General features: G+C 42.5%; 3 protein-coding genes across 3 annotated transcripts; 2 read left to right on the forward strand and 1 right to left on the reverse strand.

Annotated features, from left to right (window-relative positions):
• Positions 1-76: 76 nt before the first annotated feature.
• zgc:153169 (uncharacterized protein LOC767799 homolog) lies at positions 77-4,918 on the forward strand. The gene is made up of 10 exons (XM_042705854.1): positions 77-517; positions 728-866; positions 1,789-1,945; positions 2,317-2,362; positions 2,727-2,765; positions 2,991-3,079; positions 3,504-3,519; positions 4,146-4,213; positions 4,446-4,550; positions 4,721-4,918. The coding sequence occupies exons 1-10, from the start codon at positions 409-411 to the stop codon at positions 4,817-4,819; spliced, it is 867 nt and encodes a 288-aa protein (XP_042561788.1). The 5' UTR covers positions 77-408; the 3' UTR covers positions 4,820-4,918.
• Positions 4,919-6,319: 1,401 nt separating this feature from the next.
• rab1ab (RAB1A, member RAS oncogene family b) lies at positions 6,320-16,128 on the forward strand. The gene is made up of 6 exons (XM_042705852.1): positions 6,320-6,527; positions 13,109-13,181; positions 13,570-13,665; positions 14,103-14,198; positions 14,444-14,575; positions 15,823-16,128. The coding sequence occupies exons 1-6, from the start codon at positions 6,514-6,516 to the stop codon at positions 16,018-16,020; spliced, it is 609 nt and encodes a 202-aa protein (XP_042561786.1). The 5' UTR covers positions 6,320-6,513; the 3' UTR covers positions 16,021-16,128.
• Positions 16,129-18,860: 2,732 nt separating this feature from the next.
• Positions 18,861-23,443, reverse strand: cep68 (centrosomal protein 68; the record flags this gene model as incomplete). The annotated part of the gene is made up of 5 exons (XM_042705853.1): positions 18,861-20,001; positions 20,354-20,482; positions 21,491-21,587; positions 21,933-22,055; positions 22,337-23,443. Coding segments are annotated over 5 exons (1,470 nt in total), but the record flags the coding sequence as incomplete, so codon positions are not given.
• Between the last annotated feature and the right edge of the window lie 4 nt (positions 23,444-23,447).

Raw genomic sequence — 23,447 nt, forward strand, 5'->3', positions numbered from 1 at the left:
CGTAGTGTTTTTATTTGACGATGAAGCGTGAATGACAGATCTACAATCCAGTCACATTTTCACATACCCTTAATACCGGAGGTTAGACATTTTTGCACGAAGAGGTGGAAATCTGAACCGAAAGGGTCTGTGTCTTTTATCTTTCAACACGTTTGTGATATTGCAAGGCAATTATTTGATATATACACCTCCACTTTCACAAAGGGAATATTAAGAGACAGTCAAATCAATGCACTATCTAGTAGGCCTAAAATACAACAGTACTAAAGCTATAGCCTATCTTTGTACTTCTAAAATGAAGACCTGATAAGAGGTTGAGAATATAATAGAATGAAATAACCACAGGACTAGGCCAATACATAGTGTGTGATTAAATGATCAGCATATGCTTTTGAATTTAGGGGTGTAATGGCTGCAATTGGGACGTGGGCTTTCTCCTACCCAGCTGTGGAGGAAATGAAGGACTTGATTTTGGCAGGTGAAAATGCCACAGATGTTGTAGAGAGAGCAATGGCAGGTGAGCTGACATTCGTGGCACCTGTGCAAGGTTGATGAACGAGTTTTCCTGGCTTCTCCATGCACTCCTGCCCTGAGCACTTTGTGTTGAAATGGAGATGGTCTTCTGCTCATTCCATTCAATATGTAGAGAGTTGAACCTATCACTACTATCACTAGTCAACTCTTTGTGCAACATGCATTTCATTCTCTGCCATGCTACATTTTTCAGAGGTGGAAAACGACAGGGAGACAGGACATCATGTTGTGGGGCGAGGGGGGTTCCCAAACAGCATGGGAGTGGTGGAATGTGACGCTGCAATAATGGAGGGCAGTCCTGGAAGATTTGGGGCCGTTGCAGCACTGAGAGGGTAAGATCATATTACATATCGTCATATTAAACAAAACAAACAAACAAACAAACAATTAAACAAACATATTAAAAGCATGTTCTAGTGGGCAAAGGGTTACATTTGGACTCCGGAGTGTAGTTACCCTTTAGTCAGGAGAGATTGAAGACATCTGGACCTCCTCAGCACGAGAAAACCAGATAACAGTCAGGGAGGTCCTCGCATTCCACTCACGGCTTCAGTTCTTCAGACTGCCATAGGCTAATTCCTGTCCTTTATCTATGGTTGAATTGGAAATTTAAATGTGTGTGTAAAATGTGCGTTGAACAATAACATTGTAAAAGGATTAAGCTCTGATGGAAATGTCTTGTTTCTGGGGTGACATTTGATACATTACTTCTAATCTGATAAATACATTATTTTTTTTTTTTACTTTTTATTAATTTTATGACAGGTTTCAGTCATTAGTCTTTGCAAGATATGCTCATCATGAGATCATTTACCCTGAGACATATCTTGTAGAAGTATTTATTTGAGTCACAAAGCAAAAGTGAATACTGTATTCCCATGATATCCTTACCACCAATATTCACCATTACATTATCACACTGTTATTACATATATATATATTAATTTCACCATTAACTTGTGATTAACCTGGGATGAAAATAAACCAGTCTGTTGTGCTCAACAGTACAAAATAATAGTTCTTTTCAGAATGATAACCAGGTTTCGTACGGTCATGAAAAACCTGGAAAAGTCACGGAATTTTAAAATGGTTATTTCCAGGCCTGGAAAAGTGCTTGAAAAAATAAAATCCCAAAAGTTTTGGAAAAGTCATGGAAATTTGTTATATTCATATTTTCAAGGTTATTTACTCTGAGTTTTAAATAATGAATATGCTTTTAAAAGAAATAACATCACTCATCTGTGTGTGGGTCAGAGTTGGGGTGCCATGTCGAGTGGCTCGTAAGGTGATGGAGAGAAGCCCTCACAGTCTGCTGGTTGGAGAGGGGGCTCTGAAGTTCGCTGTGGAGCAGGGCTTTACAGTGGAGCCCAATGACAAAATGCTAAGCGACCGCTCAGCCTCTGCTTATCAGGTAACCCATACCTGGTATACAGCAAACCAGATATGAATAATGTATGATAGTATATTAAGCTAAGCAAGGACACTACACTACATAAAGCACTACAGCTCTAAGGAAGATAGTAAACATTCCCTATAATTAACGATTAGACGTTTTGTTATATAATGTGTGTTTGGGGACCTTTTTACCATTATAAGGGACATAACTGCTTGTAGAAGCTGTTATGTGTTTGTTTATTTATTATTTTAATCCATTTAGGTTTTGTATTATAGACATATGTTTTTTATATAATTATATTGAGAAGTCATGTCATTGCCATTGCGATACTCATGACTGAATGCAGTTGTAGTGCAGTGTGGACTCTTTTGTGTTTTCTTTACAAGGAATTCCTTGAGAAGAAGAAAGGGGTCAGCGGTCATGACACCTTAGGTTAGATTTCATAATGTCTTCTTCCCTGAGATCATTACATCACACTGAAATGCTGTGTTTCACAGTGAATTGGCAGGTGCTTTAGTTAAAGCCTTTTATAGACGTTATACTTGTAGTGAACCCTGATGTGCACTAGAGGGTGTCCAAGTCCCTTCACACTTGGTCAAAGAGATCAGTTATTTCCACCATTAATATGACTACATCTTCTTGATGCATAATCAAGTTTACGATTAAGGTTTCAGTGAATATATATAAAATAAAATATTGTGTTTGTCTTTGCAAGTTATCTGTGTATTTCATTCCAGAAAAAGAAATGGAAAATATATTGAATCAGTAACAATGGCTGTTACTTTGAAACTTTCAGGACTTATAGCTCTGGACCTCATGGGGAACATAACAGTCGGTGAGGAAAGACGTCTATGCCCAGTACTAAGATTATTCTATACAATGGTGTTTTTTAATATGGTCTCACTTTTACTTCACATCATACGTGTTTTAATGTCCATATGGTTTAAACCTGTGTGTATACTCCACACAAAGTGTTCTGTTTAAAAGTTTGTTTGAAATATATTTTGGAACTTTGAAGTTATTCTTTTAGCTTTTAACTTTTTTGTACTTGAAACTTCAGGGGTTTCCACATCAGGTGTGCCCTTCAAGTCCCCTGGGAGAGTTGGGGACTCTCCACTGCCAGGTTGTGGCCTGTTTGCAGACCGCACAGTAAGTAGCCAACATTTACAGTGGGCAGATGTGGAACTAGGAGTTCTAAACATACATGGATGCACCAATGCACAGTCTAAGTTAAAAAATGAAAACTAAGCAAAGATTTTACAAGAGAACTGTATGTGCTAACAATGTATGTTTAATTGTTCATATTCATGTTCATATACCATGTCCAGTTACTGAAGTTTCTGTGTGTGATATAAATGTACAGAGTTGTGTTGCCTGGAAATAGAATATTTACCCTTACACCCTATTTGATTTCATAGCATCCCATTAACCAGAATAGTGAATCTTTCACTACAGTGGCATCATTACATCCAAATAATTATTCGACTAATTCCAATACTTGTCATAATTTTTTCTGTACCATGTCTATATGCCTAATTATTTAAACTTACACCCAACTTTCTGTCTGTTGTAGGTTGGGGCAGCAGCAGGTTTGTTATCTTTCCTCTCATGTACTTTGATTACTTTTCCCGTTTATGACTCAGGTGTCATACATTTTTCAGTTATAGATTATTGACAGATTATAGTGCTGACGGGTTTGGCACCCCATTGCTTTGACTGGTTTATCAGCACCATTCATTTTTTTATTTCTTGGACTGCTCAGGGAGACCATATGTACGTATTTTGCTCAGAGCATATAGCATGCTGGGGGTTTCCCAGCATGCCTTGGGCTAAAGACTGCTGTATACGAGTTGTATTGTTCTCCTCAAAATAATCCAGGTTGTGCTCCCCTTTTGTGTCTTGTGTTAGTGTGTATAGGTCTTATCATTTTGTCTGAGTGGTATGTCCTGGGGCCAGGCAAAGTATTAGAGCACAGGAATTGCCTTGAAACCTGATATCTTTGTCTCGCTGATCCGCTTACCACGCTAGTTTGCCACAATATACTGGATTATAGCAGTTTGAAAATAAACAGATTCATAAAATGACACAAAAAATGTTATGCATTACTGCTGTTGACTTTAACAATCTGCAGTTTTGGCCATAGCCAGCTTCTGTGGGATTGCTGAGTGGTGATGGCATGTTGCATTGACTAAAGTTTTATCTAAACCTGTATCAGCCACTGGAGATGGGGATAAAATAATGTGCTACTGCCCGAGCTTCCATGTGGTGCAGTTGATGAAACAGGTAAAGTTGACATTTTTTGTTCAATTTCAATTTGTCCTTTTTTTCAGGTATGTGGATATGCCAACATTTCAGAAATGTGAAATTAACAGAAATTAACCAAATGTCTGTAGATTGATGCGGAACAGGTGTGCTTGATGTTGTGTAGGCTGTGTCTAAAACATGGTGCTTTTCCTGGTGTGGATTTGAAAAGAAATAACTACATTCATCAAACTTACTCCTCTGTGTTCTGTAGGGATCAACCCCCAGAGAAGCTTGCCATACTGTCCTTGCTGACATCATGACAAAAACCAGTCAGGAAAATTGCTTTGAGATTGGACTGATTGCTTTGAACATGAAGGTATCATGATAATGCTACTGTTACATAGCTGCGGGGTGGTCATATGGCACCTTGAAACAATACCTTTAATGTATGTGCATGGTTGCTCCAGGTCAAGTGTCAAAGGTCATTGTGGCTGCTTTCCATATGCCCTCGCCTTAAACACTGACACCTACTTCACTGTTTCACAGGGAGATGTGGGGACTGCTTCTTCTGTTGAGTTTCCATACACATTTTGGAATCAGTCACATGAGTCTGTGCAGAAATGCACACAGTCATCGCCTTCTTAATGCAGAACCTGTTATTAAAAGTTTTCCTCATCAGTGGTTTTCTGTGTTTGTTATGGTTGTAAATGCTTCATCCATGATTGTCACATCCAACAAGCAGGCCTACAAATAGGCTAGTTGTTAGTGCACAGTTATTGTTTTATGTACAGTTAGCCTATTTAATCGAATTAGCTTAATAATGGATATTTGTTGTCAAATTTGCTGACTTGGTTTAACTTAACCCACACACCTGCTGTCCAGACAGTCGAATCGACACTCACTGAGTCCCCACCTGTACACAATATACACACACTGCGTAAGCCTACCCTAGCAGCAGCCAGGCTGGCAGTTTTGTTTTAATTAGCAGTAGTGAACTTGATACAACGGAATTGGCGGAGGCCAAATGTAATGATGAGAAAGTAAATTGAAATAAAGTCAAAATATTTAAAATACAAATGAGAAAGTTTTAACCGGGAAAAAAAAGCAAAGTGATGTCCAGTCTGGACTTGGCAGATGTGGAGGTGAAACTCGAGCTGGTGTAACACAATGATGCTGCAGGGAACCGATTCTGAGCTGTGCACCATCCAAAGAGAGACAGTGGACTTGTACCCAAACATTCCTTCATTCAGCTGCTTGATTTCAAAGCCATAGGTTACCTGAAGAACAGTAGGCCGATGACAGAGACATTGGCTCTCGAGTATTCACAAAGACTTTGAAATCAATAAGGAGAGAGTTTTGAGGGAGTTTGACCCAACAGGGACCAGGAGAGTCAATGGGCTCTCATTGTGAGGTAGGCTGAGTTTCATTCTTAACGAGAGTGTGTCAAACCAGTCTTGTTTCGCTTCTGGGTCTTTGACACACTGTCCCATGTAGGCACTCTCATTCACTTCTCTTTACGTCAATAGATGCGTTCTCTACATTTACTGAAAATGAACTGCTGCCATATAGGTTGTGCGTGGCACACAGTGTTGGCACAACTTCCTTGAGTGCGTACCATGAAGTAGTGAATCAGCGACACCTCTCAGGCCATTATGAGTAGTCCACCAAGCATTTAAGAAGTTTCAGAACATTAATTAGACCAGACATATTGGGACATGTGTCAACACCTTTCAAAACATGAGGAATTTGATATAGGCAGCAGAGCATCCCAGGTCAGTCTAGTGGCACACTATATGAGATAAAACAGTATTTAGAACATCACACAGACATTTCCCAACGTAACATCAAATTAGGAGCAATAAGATGTTGAGCCATTGATCTCTGACTCAAACTCCCTGCCAACGTTCTGCCACGTTTCACTAATGACGTAATTTGTTCTTCTTTTTTGACAGTAGGGAGGGTTGTGCCCGAAACGAACGAGGCGTTAAAAACATCGCATAACCCCGGTGTATGCGCATTGACGACAGGGCGATGTAGTCTATGCTGTAAACTGGCTCACCTGAGGCAAAGGACATTCCTTTATGCCGGACTACAACTTCCACTAACTGGTATGACGTGAATGGCTTACGCCGTTGTAAAGCAGCCCAGTTGAAGCGTCTCTATTTCCTGGTTGAAGTGGCAGCCATTTTGGGTTCAGACGACTAGCCGCCTTGGGTCTGGGGGAGTAGCTAGTCTTCTAGTTACTTTTTAAATCTGTGAAACGCGGTGCTTCTGTTGTTCATCAAATCTAAAGGGAGTCTCATCTTAAAAGAAGAGTGGTTTAACAGTGTCAAGCCACGATGAATCCTGAATAGTAAGTAGAAATGCAGCGGTGTAGCTTAGCATATTGCTCCGAGTTTCCAGTTGACTGTCAACGGCGAAAGGTTTTTCGTACCCTGTTAGCATTACAGTCGAAAGCTTCGTACGATAGCTAGGTATCAGGTTATTGTCTTTATGTCAAGAGCAGATACAATGCTAGTGAGGGAGACTTGCATTTTAGTTTACGTTGGATTATTAACATAGCATATGATGCATTTATTTTGTCACATTGTAATTATGCCTTAACGTAAACGTTACAGGGTGCTAACGTAAGGTTAATTAGCAAGCTAGCAAACTAGCCCCGGTGAAGAATCGTTGATCATCCCCGGTTTTTCGAAGTGGTGTTCCCATGGTCTGAGACGAATGCGATTTGGTGTCAGTTTACTCTTAAGGAACAGGTTTTCAGAATATCCTGAGCTGCGCAGTTTAAGAATATTGTCAACAACGAGCAACAGTTATCCGACATTAACCAACTTCATACCACAGCAGCAGTTTTTAGTTACTCGCTGTGTCGTTAATTGACTAACCTACATAAGTAGCGATAGCTATCTAGTTAGCTGGTAAGGTGTGACACTGGTTAAGTGGTCGTATGGTATGGTTTGTCAGTCTTTCTGCGGTCAGTTCGTTTCAGTTTTTAACACGTCACATGTTCCCTCAAGGGATAAAGTACATCATAGGTTGCTATTCAATAATTGGCATGGTATTTTACCAATTGACACACATGTCGACTGTAACGTAAGGCAGTCCGTTTTTTAAACTAAGGTTTTTAACTGACAGATTGCTTGTACGAACAAGTCCAATTGATATGGACCGTCTTGGTCAAGTCATATCTTTTCTTAGATTACCACTTTTCCCAAAGTAAAGTTTGGACCCACTGCAGTAACGTTTATAAGTCAAGGTTAATGTTGAACCGTTGTAGTTTGTAGTAGAATACTTAAGTATATGACAACCCGGATGTTCACCTGTCTGTTGACGTAAAGGCCACTTGCACCTTTACCAAGGTAACTGTACTAACTAGAGGTTGATACTTCAAAACTGTGGGCCAAGGGGCAGTTAATCCTCTTTAGGGGGAAATTAGCATATTTTTCACGTATTAATTCTTAACTGTTACTCGGTCAGTGAGGCCTTGGCTGATGTTTGCCAAGAGTAGAATTTTTAGCTCAACATACGTTTGATAAATGATTACTCTGCCATCACAAGCAAGTGCAACTCGACGGGCAGGAGACACCCATCTGGAGAAGTTGTGAGTCAGTCATGTGTAGGTCACATGCCATGTGACATGCTGCTTACAACACCGCCTCAGCTGCTTCGGAAACGCAAAGTGCCTGAATCTAAGCCATGTTTTTAGACACTTTGAAACTAAACTTTCAGCTCAAGATGTTTTATATTATTAATAATTACGTTAGTTGCTGAATAAACACACAAATTGACTGCTCCCACGTGACTCGTATTGGTTAAAAGTCTACTCAGTTTCAAATCCTGGTGTACATTTCCAATCCTCAGTGGTTATTGTTTTCAAGTTTGCCAAGGAAGTGAATCTACTGATTTTAGACCATGCCTTTGAGAAAAGGCTGAGTGAATATCATCATAAAAACACTCTTGATGACTTTTTTTAATGGCCAATTCATTCAACAGGTATGATATTGCTGACCTGTTGTGATCTTGGCTTCATCTCAAATGTTCTGTTCTGAGCAGTTTTGCCTGCTAAGTCTGTTTATCATTGTGTATGAATGTTCTTTGTTCAACCAGGGTAATTCACGTGAGGAGTTTCACTTTGATTCCCGTCTGAGACATTGTGTACTTATGTGCTTGCGAGACGTCTGCATTTCTTCTTTTGCTGCCCAAGTTTTGACCATGCAATGGCTATGCTCACACTCAGCATTTTCAGAATCCTGATGCTGCTAAAAAATCTCATGCCTGGCTCCTCCCTTACAGCTGCATGTCTCACGTCTGTGGGTGGATGACCTGTGTGGTGTGTTCACTTACAGCTGGCAAAAGATGCAAATGCCCAAGATGCCTTAGTGGCCACTTCTTTAATCTCCTCAAAACGTCTGGCCTTCCCTCAGCTTTTCTCTTATCTGTGTTGAAGGTGGTAAAAAAAAATGCAGGAGTTACAGTTTGACCTCTCTGGAGTTTGGTGAATGTTGCACTGATATGTGTAAAAATTCTACTTTGTACTCAAGAACACACTGAAAAAAGTCCCTGGTTGTCTCTCAGTAGACTAAAAGAGATGCATTTCAAAAGTGTCCTAGATAGTCCTGTCTAAAAATCCCTGGAAATGAACTCTATGGACCACGGAGAGCGGTTAGGGAAGCACAGTTTTTCGGGAGAGTCTGGTCATAGAGTGGCGTGTGGACACAGGGCAGTTCATTGTCCACCGTGGCTGGGCTAATGAAGGGAGCATGACTGGAATTCATTACAATGGGAGAGGGGAAGTCAGGAAACAGCCAGGCCACTCAGATGACACTCTGGTCGGGCGGCCACCACGGCGGCGAGCAACAACTTTCCTGCCTCTAGGCTTCAGTTTTGTGGAGTAAAGGCGAGGAGGGTCGGAGGCCCGGACTGTCGGGCACACGGGGTGACATTCCCCCCCCCCCCCCCCCCCCCCCCACCACCACCAACGGAATGCTTAATCGGCTTACTCAAATTTCCCCCGTGTTGGGCCGGTGTGTAAGGAGCTGTGTTAAATAAACAGCTCCGCTGGCCTTGGAGGTGGGCAGAGGAGTGGGTGGGTGGGTGGGGGGTTGCCTGAAGACTGTGTCCTGTTTTGTTTGTTTCTTTGCCATGGATACAGCTGTGTAATGGTGGACAATAGCCCTCATAGTCTTACTGCCCAACAGGTCTGATCTATTGTAGCAGGTAGGTCTTACTGCCCAACAGGTCTGATCTATTGTAGCAGGTAGGTAGCTTTGAACATTTGTTTTATTGTAGGTTGTAGGCAAGGTTTATTCGGGTTATTCAGAATGAAACAAAGTTTCAGAGAGTAAAATAGAACTATGCTACGAAACAAAGTGACTATTGACTAGGGGTGGGAATCTCTTGGCACCTTCCGATTCAGTGGTCAACGATTCGATTCTAAACCGATTATCGATTCTAAACCGATTATCGATTATCAATTCTAAACCGATAAAACGATTATCGATGCATGTCGATTTTTAAAACATCTGAGTATGCTACTCAGAGTCTCAAATCACTTCCTACTTTGTGTTTGATAATTAAAGAAAATCAACAGATGAATTACCTTCTCTATTTTTTATTAGAGAAAAAGCTTTCCCTTGTCACAATTATGACTTTCAATGAACAATGCAATAATCGATGCAGCTTGCATTTCAACACAAAATGAATGTGTAAAAAAAAAAAAAAATTAAAATTAATTTTTTTTTTTTTTTTAATTAAAAAATCGATTATGAACTTTTCTGAATCGAGACAGAATCGTTCTAGAGAGAATCGAGAGAAATCGAAAAATCGATTTTTTTTTCCCCCCACCCCTACTATTGACACAGAATTCTGTGCCATTAAGATTGGTACTATTGCTACATATCCATGTCAGTAGTGACTTAATAGTTTGCATCCCCTGGTGTTCAAGGGTATTGGTAAGCATGGGTAAGCATTGCTGCCTCCCAAGCAGTTGGCCCAGGTAGGATTCCAGTCATGCCCAATTTGAATTAATTGATTATGGTCAGAAACCTTAATGAATTTATGATGTCACAAAGTTACTGACTAAGCTGCGTCATGCCGACGGGGGTCCATTGGGCCCTGTGAGGGACGACCCAGAGCCAGGACTCCTAGGGGAAAGGCTTGGTGTGTGTTTGGCTGTCTAGAGCAATACAAGTTCCTCGTCTAAGGCACCTAAGTTTGCGATGGGCTTAATAGCCTAATATAGGACAGATACCCTGTCATTTTGGTGTCTAACCGCAGTCAACCAGGGTTTTACACCTCAACTGTCATATCTTTACCAACTTCAGGAAATGTTGCTCTCCTCTACAGTGTTTTGCTGGAAACCTGACCTGGCTAGGCTCTGTCACGTGCAAACGCAAGTGCTTAATAATACATCACCCTTTATGATCTGTATGGTATTGGTAGTGGACACCATTAGTTTTTTGGTGTATTGGGATTTGCCTAATTGTTTTCAAGACGCAGGCCAGTCTTCCAAAACGATCAACATCTTCGTAGTGACACTAATCCCAGCTGTTAAGGTGATTAAAGTTTAGGCCTAAACAAGATGGAGATATCTTTTGGCTGAAAGGGATTGTTGTGTTCTGTTTTGTTATCAGGCTGTCATGGTTCTGACCTTGTGATGTTATTTCCACAAGTTTAGTCATAGAATCACAGAATCCGGCGAGAAAACATCTCATTTTTGTCCATCTCCTTGAGCCCAGCCTTTTCCCTCAGTGATCATTTCATCTTTATCTGATCTGAATTTTGATTACCACAAGCACACGTATCACTCACGCTTCTCACTGACTTTGGCCATTGGCTGAGGAGTGGCCGCTTCAATAAGAAAAGCTAATTTAATGGCAAGCTAAGACTTGATACAGCAGTTCCACTTACAGTCTAAGGAGGTGCCATAGGACACATTGGTGGGCATCATGCCCAGTGCCTTCGCTGTCTGTGTTTGCCTGTCCTTGCCAGGGCCTTTCCCCTATCTTGCCCCGTGAAGCAAGAGAGGCAGCACCCTCTGGTGACCTTCAGCCAAGCTCTCCACATGCATGGATCCGTTTAATGAGCTTGTGTTTGGTTCTGCTCAGAAACCCCACCTGCTCCAGTGCCAGACCCCCTGCTTGTTCTCTCAAAGGTCCAACTCTGCTCTGTGATCAGTGGCCCGGTTCAGGAGCAGAACTGAACGGATCCGCTCCGACAGCCACACACTGATTCAGACGAACGGTTGGGGCTGCACACTTGAGGGGAAAGAGAGGTTAAATATTACACATGCCATCATTGGTAGGCCTAATTGTGGTTCTCATGCCATATTTGTGTGTGTGTGTGTGTGTGTGTGTGTGTGTGTGTGTGTGTGTGTGTGTGTGTGTGTGTGTGTGTGTGTGGAAATCTTGGGTGAGAGCGTTGTGCTGTTCTGGGTCAAAAAGCAGCCGTCCATTTTTTTCTTTCTGTCTTGTATGTAGAGGGAGTTTTTTTCTGTTTTTCAGGCCTTTGAGCACTTCATCACAGTATGGTGTCTGGTACCAGTCCAGCTCTCGTTAGAGACTGCTGAATTTTAGGCGCAAACCAGCTTGTTCAGAGATCTGTTTTTGGGAAGGAAAAAAAAAGCATTACACTGGAGCAGTGGCCTGTACTTAAAGGATGAACTGTGGATTTGGGGAACAACAACACAGGTCATCCCAGACAGGAAATAACATGAAGGGATAACGGGGCCATACGAAGGGTGTTTATCTCTTAGACGCATCTAACTTGGCAGTTCACACGATGATCAGGTGCAACTAATGGAGCCCCAATTTACGAAGGCTGATTATCCGAGATGCATTTAAATGTTAGTCGCCAGTGACTAAATGGCAATGAAAGAGTGTTGCTGTCCGCCGGGGCTTGTTTTACGGCTGTCTCGTGCACTTTCTGGGCAGTTGGCAAAAGCGATGCACTGCGAGTACTCGAGGTTGCTCAAGAGGCGATACAGGAACATTGACGCCGTCAACGGGGATTGGGAATGTTTGCTGTTGGGAGCAATTGTCTCATAGTTTGACGACCAAAATTTCATAACGCAATATAGAAGAATCATTTTGCTGTCTATACAATGTATATGATTATAAAATGTATGCCATTTCGAAATTATAAAATTTCTGAAGTGAAATTTTGACATTGCACATTTTGAATGGCTCAGCCAATAGAATGACGGCCCACTTGGCCATCAGCCAAGTCAGACATGGTGAGCTAGACTAGCCAGGTGCTCATCATCGTTGGTAATTGACACACATCATCGTCGGTAATTGACACTCATCACTGTTGGTAATTGACACTCATCATCGCTGGCCCCTTTGTAAATATGGCCCCTAATGTCCATTTCACTATCACTGTGTCCCTCTTTAATTCTTCTATATCTGTTTTTTTTTTCTGTGTGTGAGTGGTAAACGGTTAAAGAATCGCTAAGGTGTTGGCCGGCATGGAGCTTATGTCCGCAAGAGTTCTCTGTTTTTTGTTGGCAGAGGAAAAGGATTATTTAAATGTTAGTTTTGTAGCGGAGAATGATCCACGGCAGTCAGTAGCAGGTCATGGTGTGGAACTGTGAATGAGAGGGCCTTACTCCAGAGCCTGCAGGGCCCAGCGCTCTCTCACTATGAATGTCAGCCTTGTACCCCCCTCAACCCCCTATTCATTCCGTTCAACACTGGCAGAGTTTGATTTCTAATTTCTCTGGCTTTCTGGTCCGGTGGATTGTAGGTCAGAATGATTAGGATGGGTTTTGATCAGTGTCCCTGTGTTCACGGTCCCAGCAGTCATGCTGTGTTCATGACGCCTCGTCTCGTCTAGAAGCGCACTAATCTCAGTGCTCCTCCTAAAGTACTTATTTTTTTGCAAGCCTGCTCATTAACACAATCTCTCTCGCCCTCCTCTTCTTCCTCTCCTCAGTGACTATTTATTCAAGCTGCTGCTGATTGGTGACTCTGGTGTCGGAAAGTCCTGCCTTCTCCTCCGATTCGCAGTAAGTGTCCCAGCTGTGCCCCGTGTGTGTGTGTGTGTGTGTGTGTGTGTGTGTGTGTGTGTGTGTGTGTGTGTGTGTGTGTGTGTGTGTAGGGCAGCTATTAAGGCAATAATGAAGGATTAGTGTGTGTGTTGTTAGCCCCTTTACCTGCTCAGGGCTGGTAAGTGTGGGATCACACGTATATATGCACACACACACACACACACACACAGACAGACTTTTCCTTTGAACACTGGTTTGACAGGGTTTAGTGTATTTTGCTGAGTCAGGCCAAGGCTTTGTGTGAAATGGCTGGAGTGTGCTCTGAGCAGGATGTGACCGTGCACTTCCAGGGTGCTGAGACCTGGCTTTCCTTGACCCACTTCCTTCCACTCCTTGTTCTTTTCAGGATGACACATACACAGAGAGCTACATTAGCACTATCGGCGTGGACTTCAAAATAAGAACCATAGAGTTAGACGGAAAGACAATCAAACTTCAAATTGTAAGTACCCACCCCCTCCTTCAGTCACTTTTTTTATTTTCTGCTATTATCAATTTTTTATTATGCTAACTGGTATGTAGGCACACATTTCCCTGTAGATATGCATCAATTGTAGAACACTTGGCAAAGATGTGAACATGTTCTGGGAAAAGTCCAGTAGGTGGGACACTCGTTTTTGGGGGGATGGCTATATTCCATAGCCAAGTGCATGTGTGGACCAAAAATAGTTCCCTACCTACTAAGCTGACCTGAAACACTTTTTTCGTGTTAAAGAAGAAGCCAGAACCCTTGAGGGCTGGACTCTATAATGACCTCTTGAAGATGTGGGTGTCTAACTGAAGTTTCATCTGTGTGTGTGTGTGTGTGTGTGTGTGTGTGTGTGTGTGTGTGTGTGTCTGTGTGTCTGTGTGTCTGTGTGTGTCTGTGTGTGTCTGCAGTGGGACACGGCAGGGCAGGAGCGGTTTCGCACAATAACCTCCAGTTACTACCGAGGAGCTCACGGCATTATCGTAGTCTATGATGTTACAGATCAGGTATGTTCAACACACAGGATTTTTTTTTACAATGTTGAACTTTCTGATTGTATGAATTAGATTAAACAACATTCATGTGTGTACCGCACTAGAACACATGCTTAAGCAAAACAATAGTGAAAACTGTGTTAGTGTAATTGTATGTAATACGATTTTAATATATTTTTGTACTGGTGTGTCTTCACCTGATCTTGCTGACCAGTCACTGATAAAACCAATCTTTTCTGTTTGTGTTCTCTTCACAGGAGTCCTTCAATAATGTTAAACAGTGGCTACAGGAGATTGACCGCTATGCCAGTGAAAACGTAAACAAGCTATTGGTTGGCAACAAGTGTGACCTGACAACAAAAAAAGTGGTGGACTACACAACAGCAAAGGTAATGGGTTCTTTGAAACAAACACCTGTGCTGTCAGTACCAGTGATGAATGGGCTGATCCTGTGCTGTCAGTACCAGTGATGAATGGGCTGATCCTGTGCTGTCAGTACCAGTGATGAATGGGCTGATCCTGTGCTGTCAGTACCAGTGATGAATGGGCTGATCCTGTGCTGTCAGTACCAGTGATGAATGGGCAGATCCTGTGCTGTCAGTACCAGTGATGAACGGGCTGATCCTGTGCTGTCAGTACCAGTGATGCGCTGCTGATCCTGGGCTGTCAGTACCAGTGATGAACGGGCTGATCCGAAATGAGCGGGTGCCAAACATACGAGTCATACAAAAATATTTTTTAGGATATTCGGGTCATTCGCAGAATGGGCTTAGTTCAAATGAAATTTTTGCCGATTAGTCAAAAAATAGCCTAAAGACTAATATCAATATTTTAAGTACTAATAATTTACTAAAACATCATTTGGCTGAATGAATCCTATCACGAGAAGACACAAAGTAGTCTTACCACTAACAACTACTTGAGTGGAGAAAAGCTAAGTTGTGAAGTGTTTGGAGACATTGCCAGTGGTGGCTCCTCACGGAAGTCAAGCATCTTCAGAATGAAATGACTTGTGACGTGAAATTCTACAACAATAACACGTGATGTGACCTTAGTAACAGGAAAGCACTTCAATGTCATATCTTTGTAAGTCTCTCGCCAGCTCAGGCTTGCACATACTTTTCATGAATGAGAGAGGGGTGGCCAGACTAGGTTGGCATCCATATCTTTCTTTATTTCTTTCAGCTTTGAGTGTTGTATGCTCTGACCAGACTGTAAAAGAGAAAATAAAATGCCCAGTAGGTATTTAGAGGAGTCCCACGAATGTTTGGCTTCTGTGAATACAGTATATAGAAAGTGGATGGGCGTGGGAATCCAACACCAATCAGATCAGAAATACAGTCACGACAGTATAGTATGACGAACTACTAAACTGCCCATTGAGTTTAGTCAGTGTACTGCCATTGTAAACATGCGTCAGTAAAATACACATACATACACATCTATATGGTCATGATGCCTTAAGTGTGGAAGAACTGAAAGTCTGGAAACGGTTGAGACAGCTGTTAAAACTTTCAGAAATAGCCGCACAATTGTCATCTCTTGTCTTTTTTGTATTTTCTATCTCATTTTATTTACTTGAAGGTCTAATAATGTTGTGCCTGCCAAATGACATTGCGCATTCTGTTCCACCCAGGAATTTGCCGACTCCCTGGGCATCCCGTTCTTGGAAACCAGCGCCAAGAATGCCACTAATGTGGAGCAGGCCTTCATGACCATGGCTGCGGAGATCAAGAAGAGGATGGGCCCCGGGGCCACTTCTGGAGGCTCGGAAAAGTCCAACGTGAAGATCTCGAGCACTCCGGTGAAGCCCGCGTCCGGGGGCTGCTGCTGAGCCCTCCTCTCCCGGCGCTCCCAAACCCAGCTCCTCCGGTCCAGTGTCCTGCCCTCCTCCACCTCCACCTCCACCTACCCACCCTGCCTTTCCTCCACCCCCCACCACTTGAAATGTCACACAAAAAAAACACAACAAGCCCCACAAGACAAGCCGAGACAGACAGACAGACAGGCAAGATGTTTAAGAGGACAAGGCGCAGCAGGAAGAGAGAAGGAGAGGGAAAAATAAGAAAAACTAAAACAAGTTGCCTGACTTGTACTGTATGTTTGTAGCCGTACTACCAAAAGCAATGGTTATGTAAAACGATGAAGTCAGTACAAAAGTCCCCCCCCCTGCCCCAAACAGAATTGATATAGGTTTATGACAAATTAACGGCCCCATCCCATAGCCTGCCACTTGCCCTCTATACACACACACACACCTGTTTTTCTGCCATGGGGCCCCTCACCCCTTCTAGAGAAAACACATTTCTTTTCCACTGAGCGTTTGAAATCTTCTGTGTGCAGGTTTCCTGGAATAACGTGTGCGTCTTCTCACTGCATTCCCACTGCAGGGCTGGTCTGTGGTCAAAATTCAGTGACTTTTTTTTTTTTTTTTTTCTCCTGTTTTTTTTTTTTATTATTTTCTTTTTTTCTTTCTTGTTTATCTTTTTGCTGTCTATATTGGCGTGTGTAGTTCTGTCCCCTCGGAAGGTGTTTTCGCCAATTTGCGTGTCAACCAACTGCACAACAGTGTCTCACTGTCCAACATAAAAAAAGTCTAGTGAAATATATATGTACATAAACATTATGTATATATATGTAAGATCTGATTTGCTAGTTCTGTAGTTAAATACATTATCTGAGTAGTTTTACCTCTCAATCTTTGCTATTAATTTGTGGCTGCAGACTATTGTAATTTTGTTGCGCAATATGTAACATTTAACAGGAAAAAAGTTAAATAAATATTGTACTACCGGACTGTACGATATTAAACATGTCTGCAATTCTTGGTGGAACATGTAGAAAACAGATTGTGTTTTAATTATTTATTCTACATTCATATGGCAAATATGTTGTTCCAATTTAGAAACTGTTTGACAAATTGGCCATAACCTGTGGAATATCTTGATTGCAAGTGGCAATTTCACAATTGCAAATATAAAACACTATGTTCTCTTTTTTCATAATAAAGGCAACTGATTCAGTTTTAAAAGAATTTGGTAAAATTTCATCTAGCCATTTGTTTAGAAACCTTCAATTTAAGCACATAGCTCAAGTCTATTACTACAGGAAACTAGACACAAAGTGAAGTCTCCATATTCGTCTTAGTGTAGAGACTTGCCTACCATGAGCTTTGGATAGTCTGGCAGTTAAAGCTGTCACTGTAGTAACCTAGTGTTTGTTAAATAACTTAAAATGTACAGGTTCTACTCAGTCTGCCATGCAAGAAGTCATCCTTATTGAGACTTGGGCCATTTCTCAGGAAACACCCAAGGATTTGGTTTAGAACGATAGGAATTGTGTTAAGGGCAGGGAATCCCATGGACTCCGGGAATGCTGTCAGATAAGTCTTAAGCTGACTAGCAAAGATTCCACCACACTGAAGTTAATTTAGTGACATTTGCTTTTTCATTTCAGCAATGAAAATAGACAAACGGATATTTATTTAAAGGTGATGAACATTCATGTATTAAAACGAAGTACTTTGCGGTTTCGAGTTTCCCTTTTAAGTTAGATAAACTGAAAGATGTTTAGCGAACCGAGATTTCATTTTAGAATATAATATGCTTAGGACATAAGCATCATTCGATTGCAAAAAGTGTGTGGCAATAATACTATGACAGAAACTTTAAGAAAGCAAAAGCAGGTGGCTTTGTGTTGTGTCACTACCAACTCTGTTTAACTGGCGCAGTTGCCTCTAAAAGGCTAATACTGCATTCATTGCCCATCTGCACTCAAACAACATGTGCACACATACTGTGTTTAGCAGATAATACAAGAACACCCACAAATTGCTCTCACACCTACGTAAGCTGTATTGATGAACAAAAGACTGGATTTTGGAGACGCAGAGAACGCACAATTATGTGACAGCCTACCTGTGCGCCCCTGTCCCTGAGGCGGACATGCAGACTAATGTGATCTAATGATGGAGATGTCTCTATTCATCGATATATGATGTGCGTTCTTGTAGAGTTTGTTCAACACAATTTCATCACCATTTCCTGTGTGCTGCTTTCACTCCCATGTCTGATCCAAGTAGTTACTTTACAGGGATCCTCTAATACTGCTGAGCCATCACACTTTGTTAAATTTAAATTTGTGAACTTCAAGAGAGCTAAGGGAGATGGCTTTAAGCCCAAATCAGTTTTGAATTTACAAAGCTGTTCATTACAGTAATATTAGTCAGCTCACATGTTAACTCAATTCAACTAGCACACCTGTATTACTATTGCTGTCATTCATTAATCTACAGAATATACACATGCACACACATAGTTTGTGTTCAACAAAATCTACAAGAACACACCCATACATAGCCTTCAAGCCTTCATAAAATGCAGGTGTGTAACTAATATCACCTGGTATCGAGACACGTAAGATAAAAATGGTGAGCGTATTAAGCGGACGCTTTTGTCCAAAGTGAACTGCAAAACAAATTTGAAATAATATGAACAACCAAAGCATTATACACAATACAGCCAAATTATTATAACAATAGTATATATCAGATCATAGTAAAATTAACAATAATAATAAAAACTACAATAATATAAGAATTGTCAGAAGAAGAAAGTAGTCTTCCTAAATCTCAATAAAGTGTATTGTACACAATGAATGGAGGCCATCAACTAATTTTGAAGACTGACTTTTAAAGTTTTATTTTCATAGCAGAGTGTGTGTTGTCTGCGTATGTGTGCCAGAATGTCACTGGGTCACTGGTATCGCTGTCCTGTGCCTTGTTAGATGATATCAGCAGTGGTAGCAGAGTCAAACCTTTCTTTTGTAGAGAGAAGTGTTATCAGTTATCAGGGTGTCTGTAAAGGCAATCAGAATGTAAAGACAGCCAGCTTAGGTACTGTTAAAAATAAGTGCTTACAGCAGCGTTTAGAAAATTGACATTTTTGTTTTGCCTGAAGGTCTAACATTCTTTCCTGCATCTTGACAATGACCTCACATTTAGCTTGAAATGTTACATGTTACATTCAAAAACACTGGTAAGATGTTAAAATTATTTAATTGAGAGGGCCATTACTGACCAGATTTAATATAAAAACAAAATTGATGCAAATTCCTCCGAAGTTGCCAGAGCAAAGGGTAGGTGACATGAATACATCCCAACCACAGAGCTAATATTATTGCAGGTTTAACACTGATAACAAATCATTACACAGAATAACACACATCCAGTGAGTAGGAATACAACACATCTTGAACACCAGTAAACATCATCTTTCAAGCTGTAAACTAATACCTAAAGAGCTGCCGAGAACAGGCTATGTGCTTTTCATTCATATTTAATAAGGCAATTACCTGAGATCACAGTCATGATCTGTACCTGTACCTTAGCCTAATTCAGCTCCAACTTAATTGGAAATCCGTGCAGCTGTGCCAACACATTGAAAAGAATGGTGGTAGCTAAACAAAGACAACGTTTGTCAAAGAAGACAGAGTGACAAGTACAATGGCCCATGCTTGAACCGAGCAATGTGAACAAGTAAATCGCAAACACTTCTTAAAGCACTTATGGCTGAAGTACACATGTTATATGTAAAAACAATTAATGACTAAAACAGTGTGTGAAATGTGAGACTGCAGACACTGCGTAGATGTTAATGCATTTAAAAGGTGGCTTTCCTCCTTGTGAAGGACCAGTCTGTTGTAGGGTGTGATGCTGATCCTCAGGAGTAAGTGCACACACAGAGATTGCTGAAGAATCATCTCCTTAAGGCAGCGGAGATGCCTGCTCCTCACATGTACCCTTACTCAGAGCATTCTGTTGAGGAAGAGGTCAAAGGTTACCATAAAGTGGCCTTGGCCTTAACAATCTTAGTTATGTCTTCTGAGTGTAATTAGTTGGAGACACTGGGTGCATTCAGTGAAGTTTAGAGAATAAGATCTACAGTATCATCTAGGGAAGTAGATAAATCCCCGTCAGAAAAATAACAAAATAACTCAAATTTGGACAGTGGATATTTGATGGCCAGCTAGTCAGTGGGGGTGAAACCCTCATATTATGATCCAAGACATTGATCAGTCATTGAATCAATACATAATATAGCCATTACAAGAAAATTGGCAACAAAAAAAACTCAGTATAAAACGATATTTTAATATTAACTGCTTACCAGTACCCTCTTGAGAACTGGTGTCTGTGAGGCTATCCATGGCCGACAGGATGGAGGAGAAAAGGTGCTCAGCGTGGGTCTCCAGGGCTCGAGACTGTCTCTCTATCAACACCAGAGTCTCTTTCAGCACTGGCCACAGACAGAAGACAAAACATTACAGAGCAATCAAAGCTGAAATAAGTCACACAGCAACAAGTAGACAAGAAAAACGACAAAAATATTAACTACAGAGAGCCCAAATATGAACCCTAGTTTATTAGCAGTCCTTGCCATCTGTGGCACAGAAGTGAGACCGGCCCATTGCTTGCGAGGCATGACTAGGCTGGAGACTCGAGTAAAAATAAACAGTGTAGCGGCGGCGCTGGCCTCCTAGCCAGGCACGCTTGGCTGCCCTCTCCTGGCTGCTCTCTCCTGGCTGCCCTCTCCTGCCACTTCCTGTCAGACCAGGGGACTATGGGTATGGAGTTACACAGCAGCACACACCACAGTAGTGCTTAGCAGAACAAAGCTGATGACATCTGATGACCTTGATGCAGCGGCAGTTTAAAATACTCGCCTCTGCTGGAGGGGAATCTGCTACATTTGAACAGTCCGGCACACACTGACACAGTTCTCTAGCCCACCACTTTGTATTGTTTAGGGCCAAAGGAGGAACACAATGGTATCCATTCTTCCCCCCTATGAGGGTTTGATGGTAACTCGATGTTCTGCGTATTTCACTTCTGTAAAATGACTCCTCACTCTTCCTGGAGCTTGACAGGTGGCTCTGCTGGTTCTCACTCCTGCCCGGCCTGCTTGTGGTGTCTAACAAACGCCTCAGGCGGCACAAACATAAAGAAGCCTGAACTGCAACGCAGCACATTAACTGACAGCAGAGGAAAGCAGAGGTTGGCCTTGCACTACACAATGGGAGGCAATAAGCAGACAGCAATTTACAAACTGGGTGTGTCAATTTATGATAGTCCTAAGAATATAAAGATTTAAAAAATGGCATTGTCAAAGGGGGGCCTACTGGGTTAAGGTGGGTGTATTTAAAAAAAAAAAAAAAACCTATGCTCCATCCGAGCAGATAGACCTCTTTCTGGTGTTTAAACATTCATGATCCAGCTTATCAGACTGACAACCGGAGAGCCTCACCGGGAGAGGTAGAGTTCATGCAGCGCAGCAGAACCTCCCCCGCGTTCAGGACAGCACCCGTCAGAGGCCGATGGGCATGGACCTCCCTCTGGAAACTCTGGAGGACAGACACAGGACGATCAGGGAAGAGAGAGACAGGAGGATGTGGGAAGACAGACACAGGAGAATGTGGGAAGAGAGAGACAGGAGGTAGGAAGAGAGAGACAGGAGAATGTGGGAAGACAGAGACAGGAGGATGTGGGAAGAGAGAGACAGGAGGATGTGGGAAAATAGATAAAAGATCGACTTAGACTTGGAGAGGCCGCTTGAAATGAGTACATCTTGACATAACTAGCACTCTTTACTCGTTACGGTTCAGACGACAGCACTCTTACCTTGTAGTCAGCCAGAGAGGTCTTCACACTCTCTATATCCACAGAGGGTGGAGTGAGAGCACTCTTACCTTGTAGTCAGCCAAAGAGGTCTTCACACTCTCTATATCCACAGAGGGTGGAGTGAGGTCCTCCATCTTCTGCACCACCTTGTATAGCCACTGAATAAGTTCTTCAAGGTTTGCACAAAATGTCTGTTGGAAAAGCCAAAACAAACAGATTAACCAGCGGGGTTGACCTAACATTTTTAGAATATGCGCTACTACAGACGCAGTGAGGAACTGTTTGCCTTTGTGAATGGCAAACAATGATTTGTAATCGGAGAAGATCTTTGTGTTGTTAACAGAGGGGAAGTGATATGCCCTTTCGCATCTCTTAGGCTTTGCAGTACAACCACAACGTGTTTTGTTAGGCATGGCCGCCCATTGTACCTTTAACACTTCCCAGTGTTGACCCTTATCATACACGCTCTCACCTGGATGTGCTGCATGAGTGAGTCTTTGGTCTCCGCCTCTCCTTGGTCCGCCTGAGGATTCTGCAACAAGTCTGATAGAGAAACTCCGCCCAGTCGATCCATAATGAAGGCCACTTCCTTCACACTGCCTCGATTAACCTCAGTGCTCAACATGTGCAGCCTGGACTCAAACGCTTTCACTTCCTCCAAGGGTTCCCCAATTCTAGCTGGGCCTCCGGAGGCAGATCTCTCTACCCCCTCTTCTTCCTCTTCCTCCGCCACCATCTCCGCCTCTTCTTCCTGCACTGCCGTGGTTTCTGCAGACTGTTTTTCTGTAGAGGACGTCTCCCTCTCCAGAGACTCCCAGCTGGAGGTGCCAGGCTGGCTGATCTGGGCTGAGATATCCTTCAGGTGCTGCGATAACGCCTGAATCTCCTGAAGCTGCTCGGGCAAAGCCAAGAACTCCTCGTCCCACTCTCCTAGCGACCCCGGGCGGGGCAAGACGTGCAGGGTGGGGATGAAAGTCGTGGGAGACCTCGACGTGGAGAAGACACCGAGCTTCTTGTAGTGAAACCACTGCTGACCTTGTTGCTTTCCATCGCACTCCAAGCTTTCGACTGAAAGGCCAATGTGGTCGACTGAATACAGACTACTTGACAGTCTGCCATCCGATGATTTAGACTGTGACAGCTCTCTTGAACTGAGACCATGCAGTCCTACTGACTTGTGGACTGACTGAGGGTTGCCTCCTCTGCCCCTTCTAGTAGTAACACACGCCGACTGATCTAAACAGGACAGGGAAGACGAGCTACAGAACCGGTCCAGCTCAATTCCTGAGTCCTCCAAAATCACGTCTGTCCTCGGCTGTGACCCTGACCCTAAATCGCCAGAGTCCCATTTGCTAGTATGTCCTGGCCTTAGGGGGTACGTGTAATCCAAGAGGGCTTCGTACTCCTTATCCGGGTCCCAGCTTGGGGACTTCCGGTCTGGGGAAGGAGGCAGAGAAGTGGGAATGGCACAAGTCCAGTAATTAGCTTGGTAAGGCGACGTCTGATGAAATGGAGGTGGGCTGACTTTGCTACTGCATGTTCTCAAGGCGGGGTCTCGGACGAGGACATCTGCCCTGGTCTTC

This window comes from Clupea harengus, unplaced genomic scaffold (assembly GCF_900700415.2).
Source record: "Clupea harengus unplaced genomic scaffold, Ch_v2.0.2, whole genome shotgun sequence".
Taxonomy (NCBI): domain Eukaryota; kingdom Metazoa; phylum Chordata; class Actinopteri; order Clupeiformes; family Clupeidae; genus Clupea; species Clupea harengus.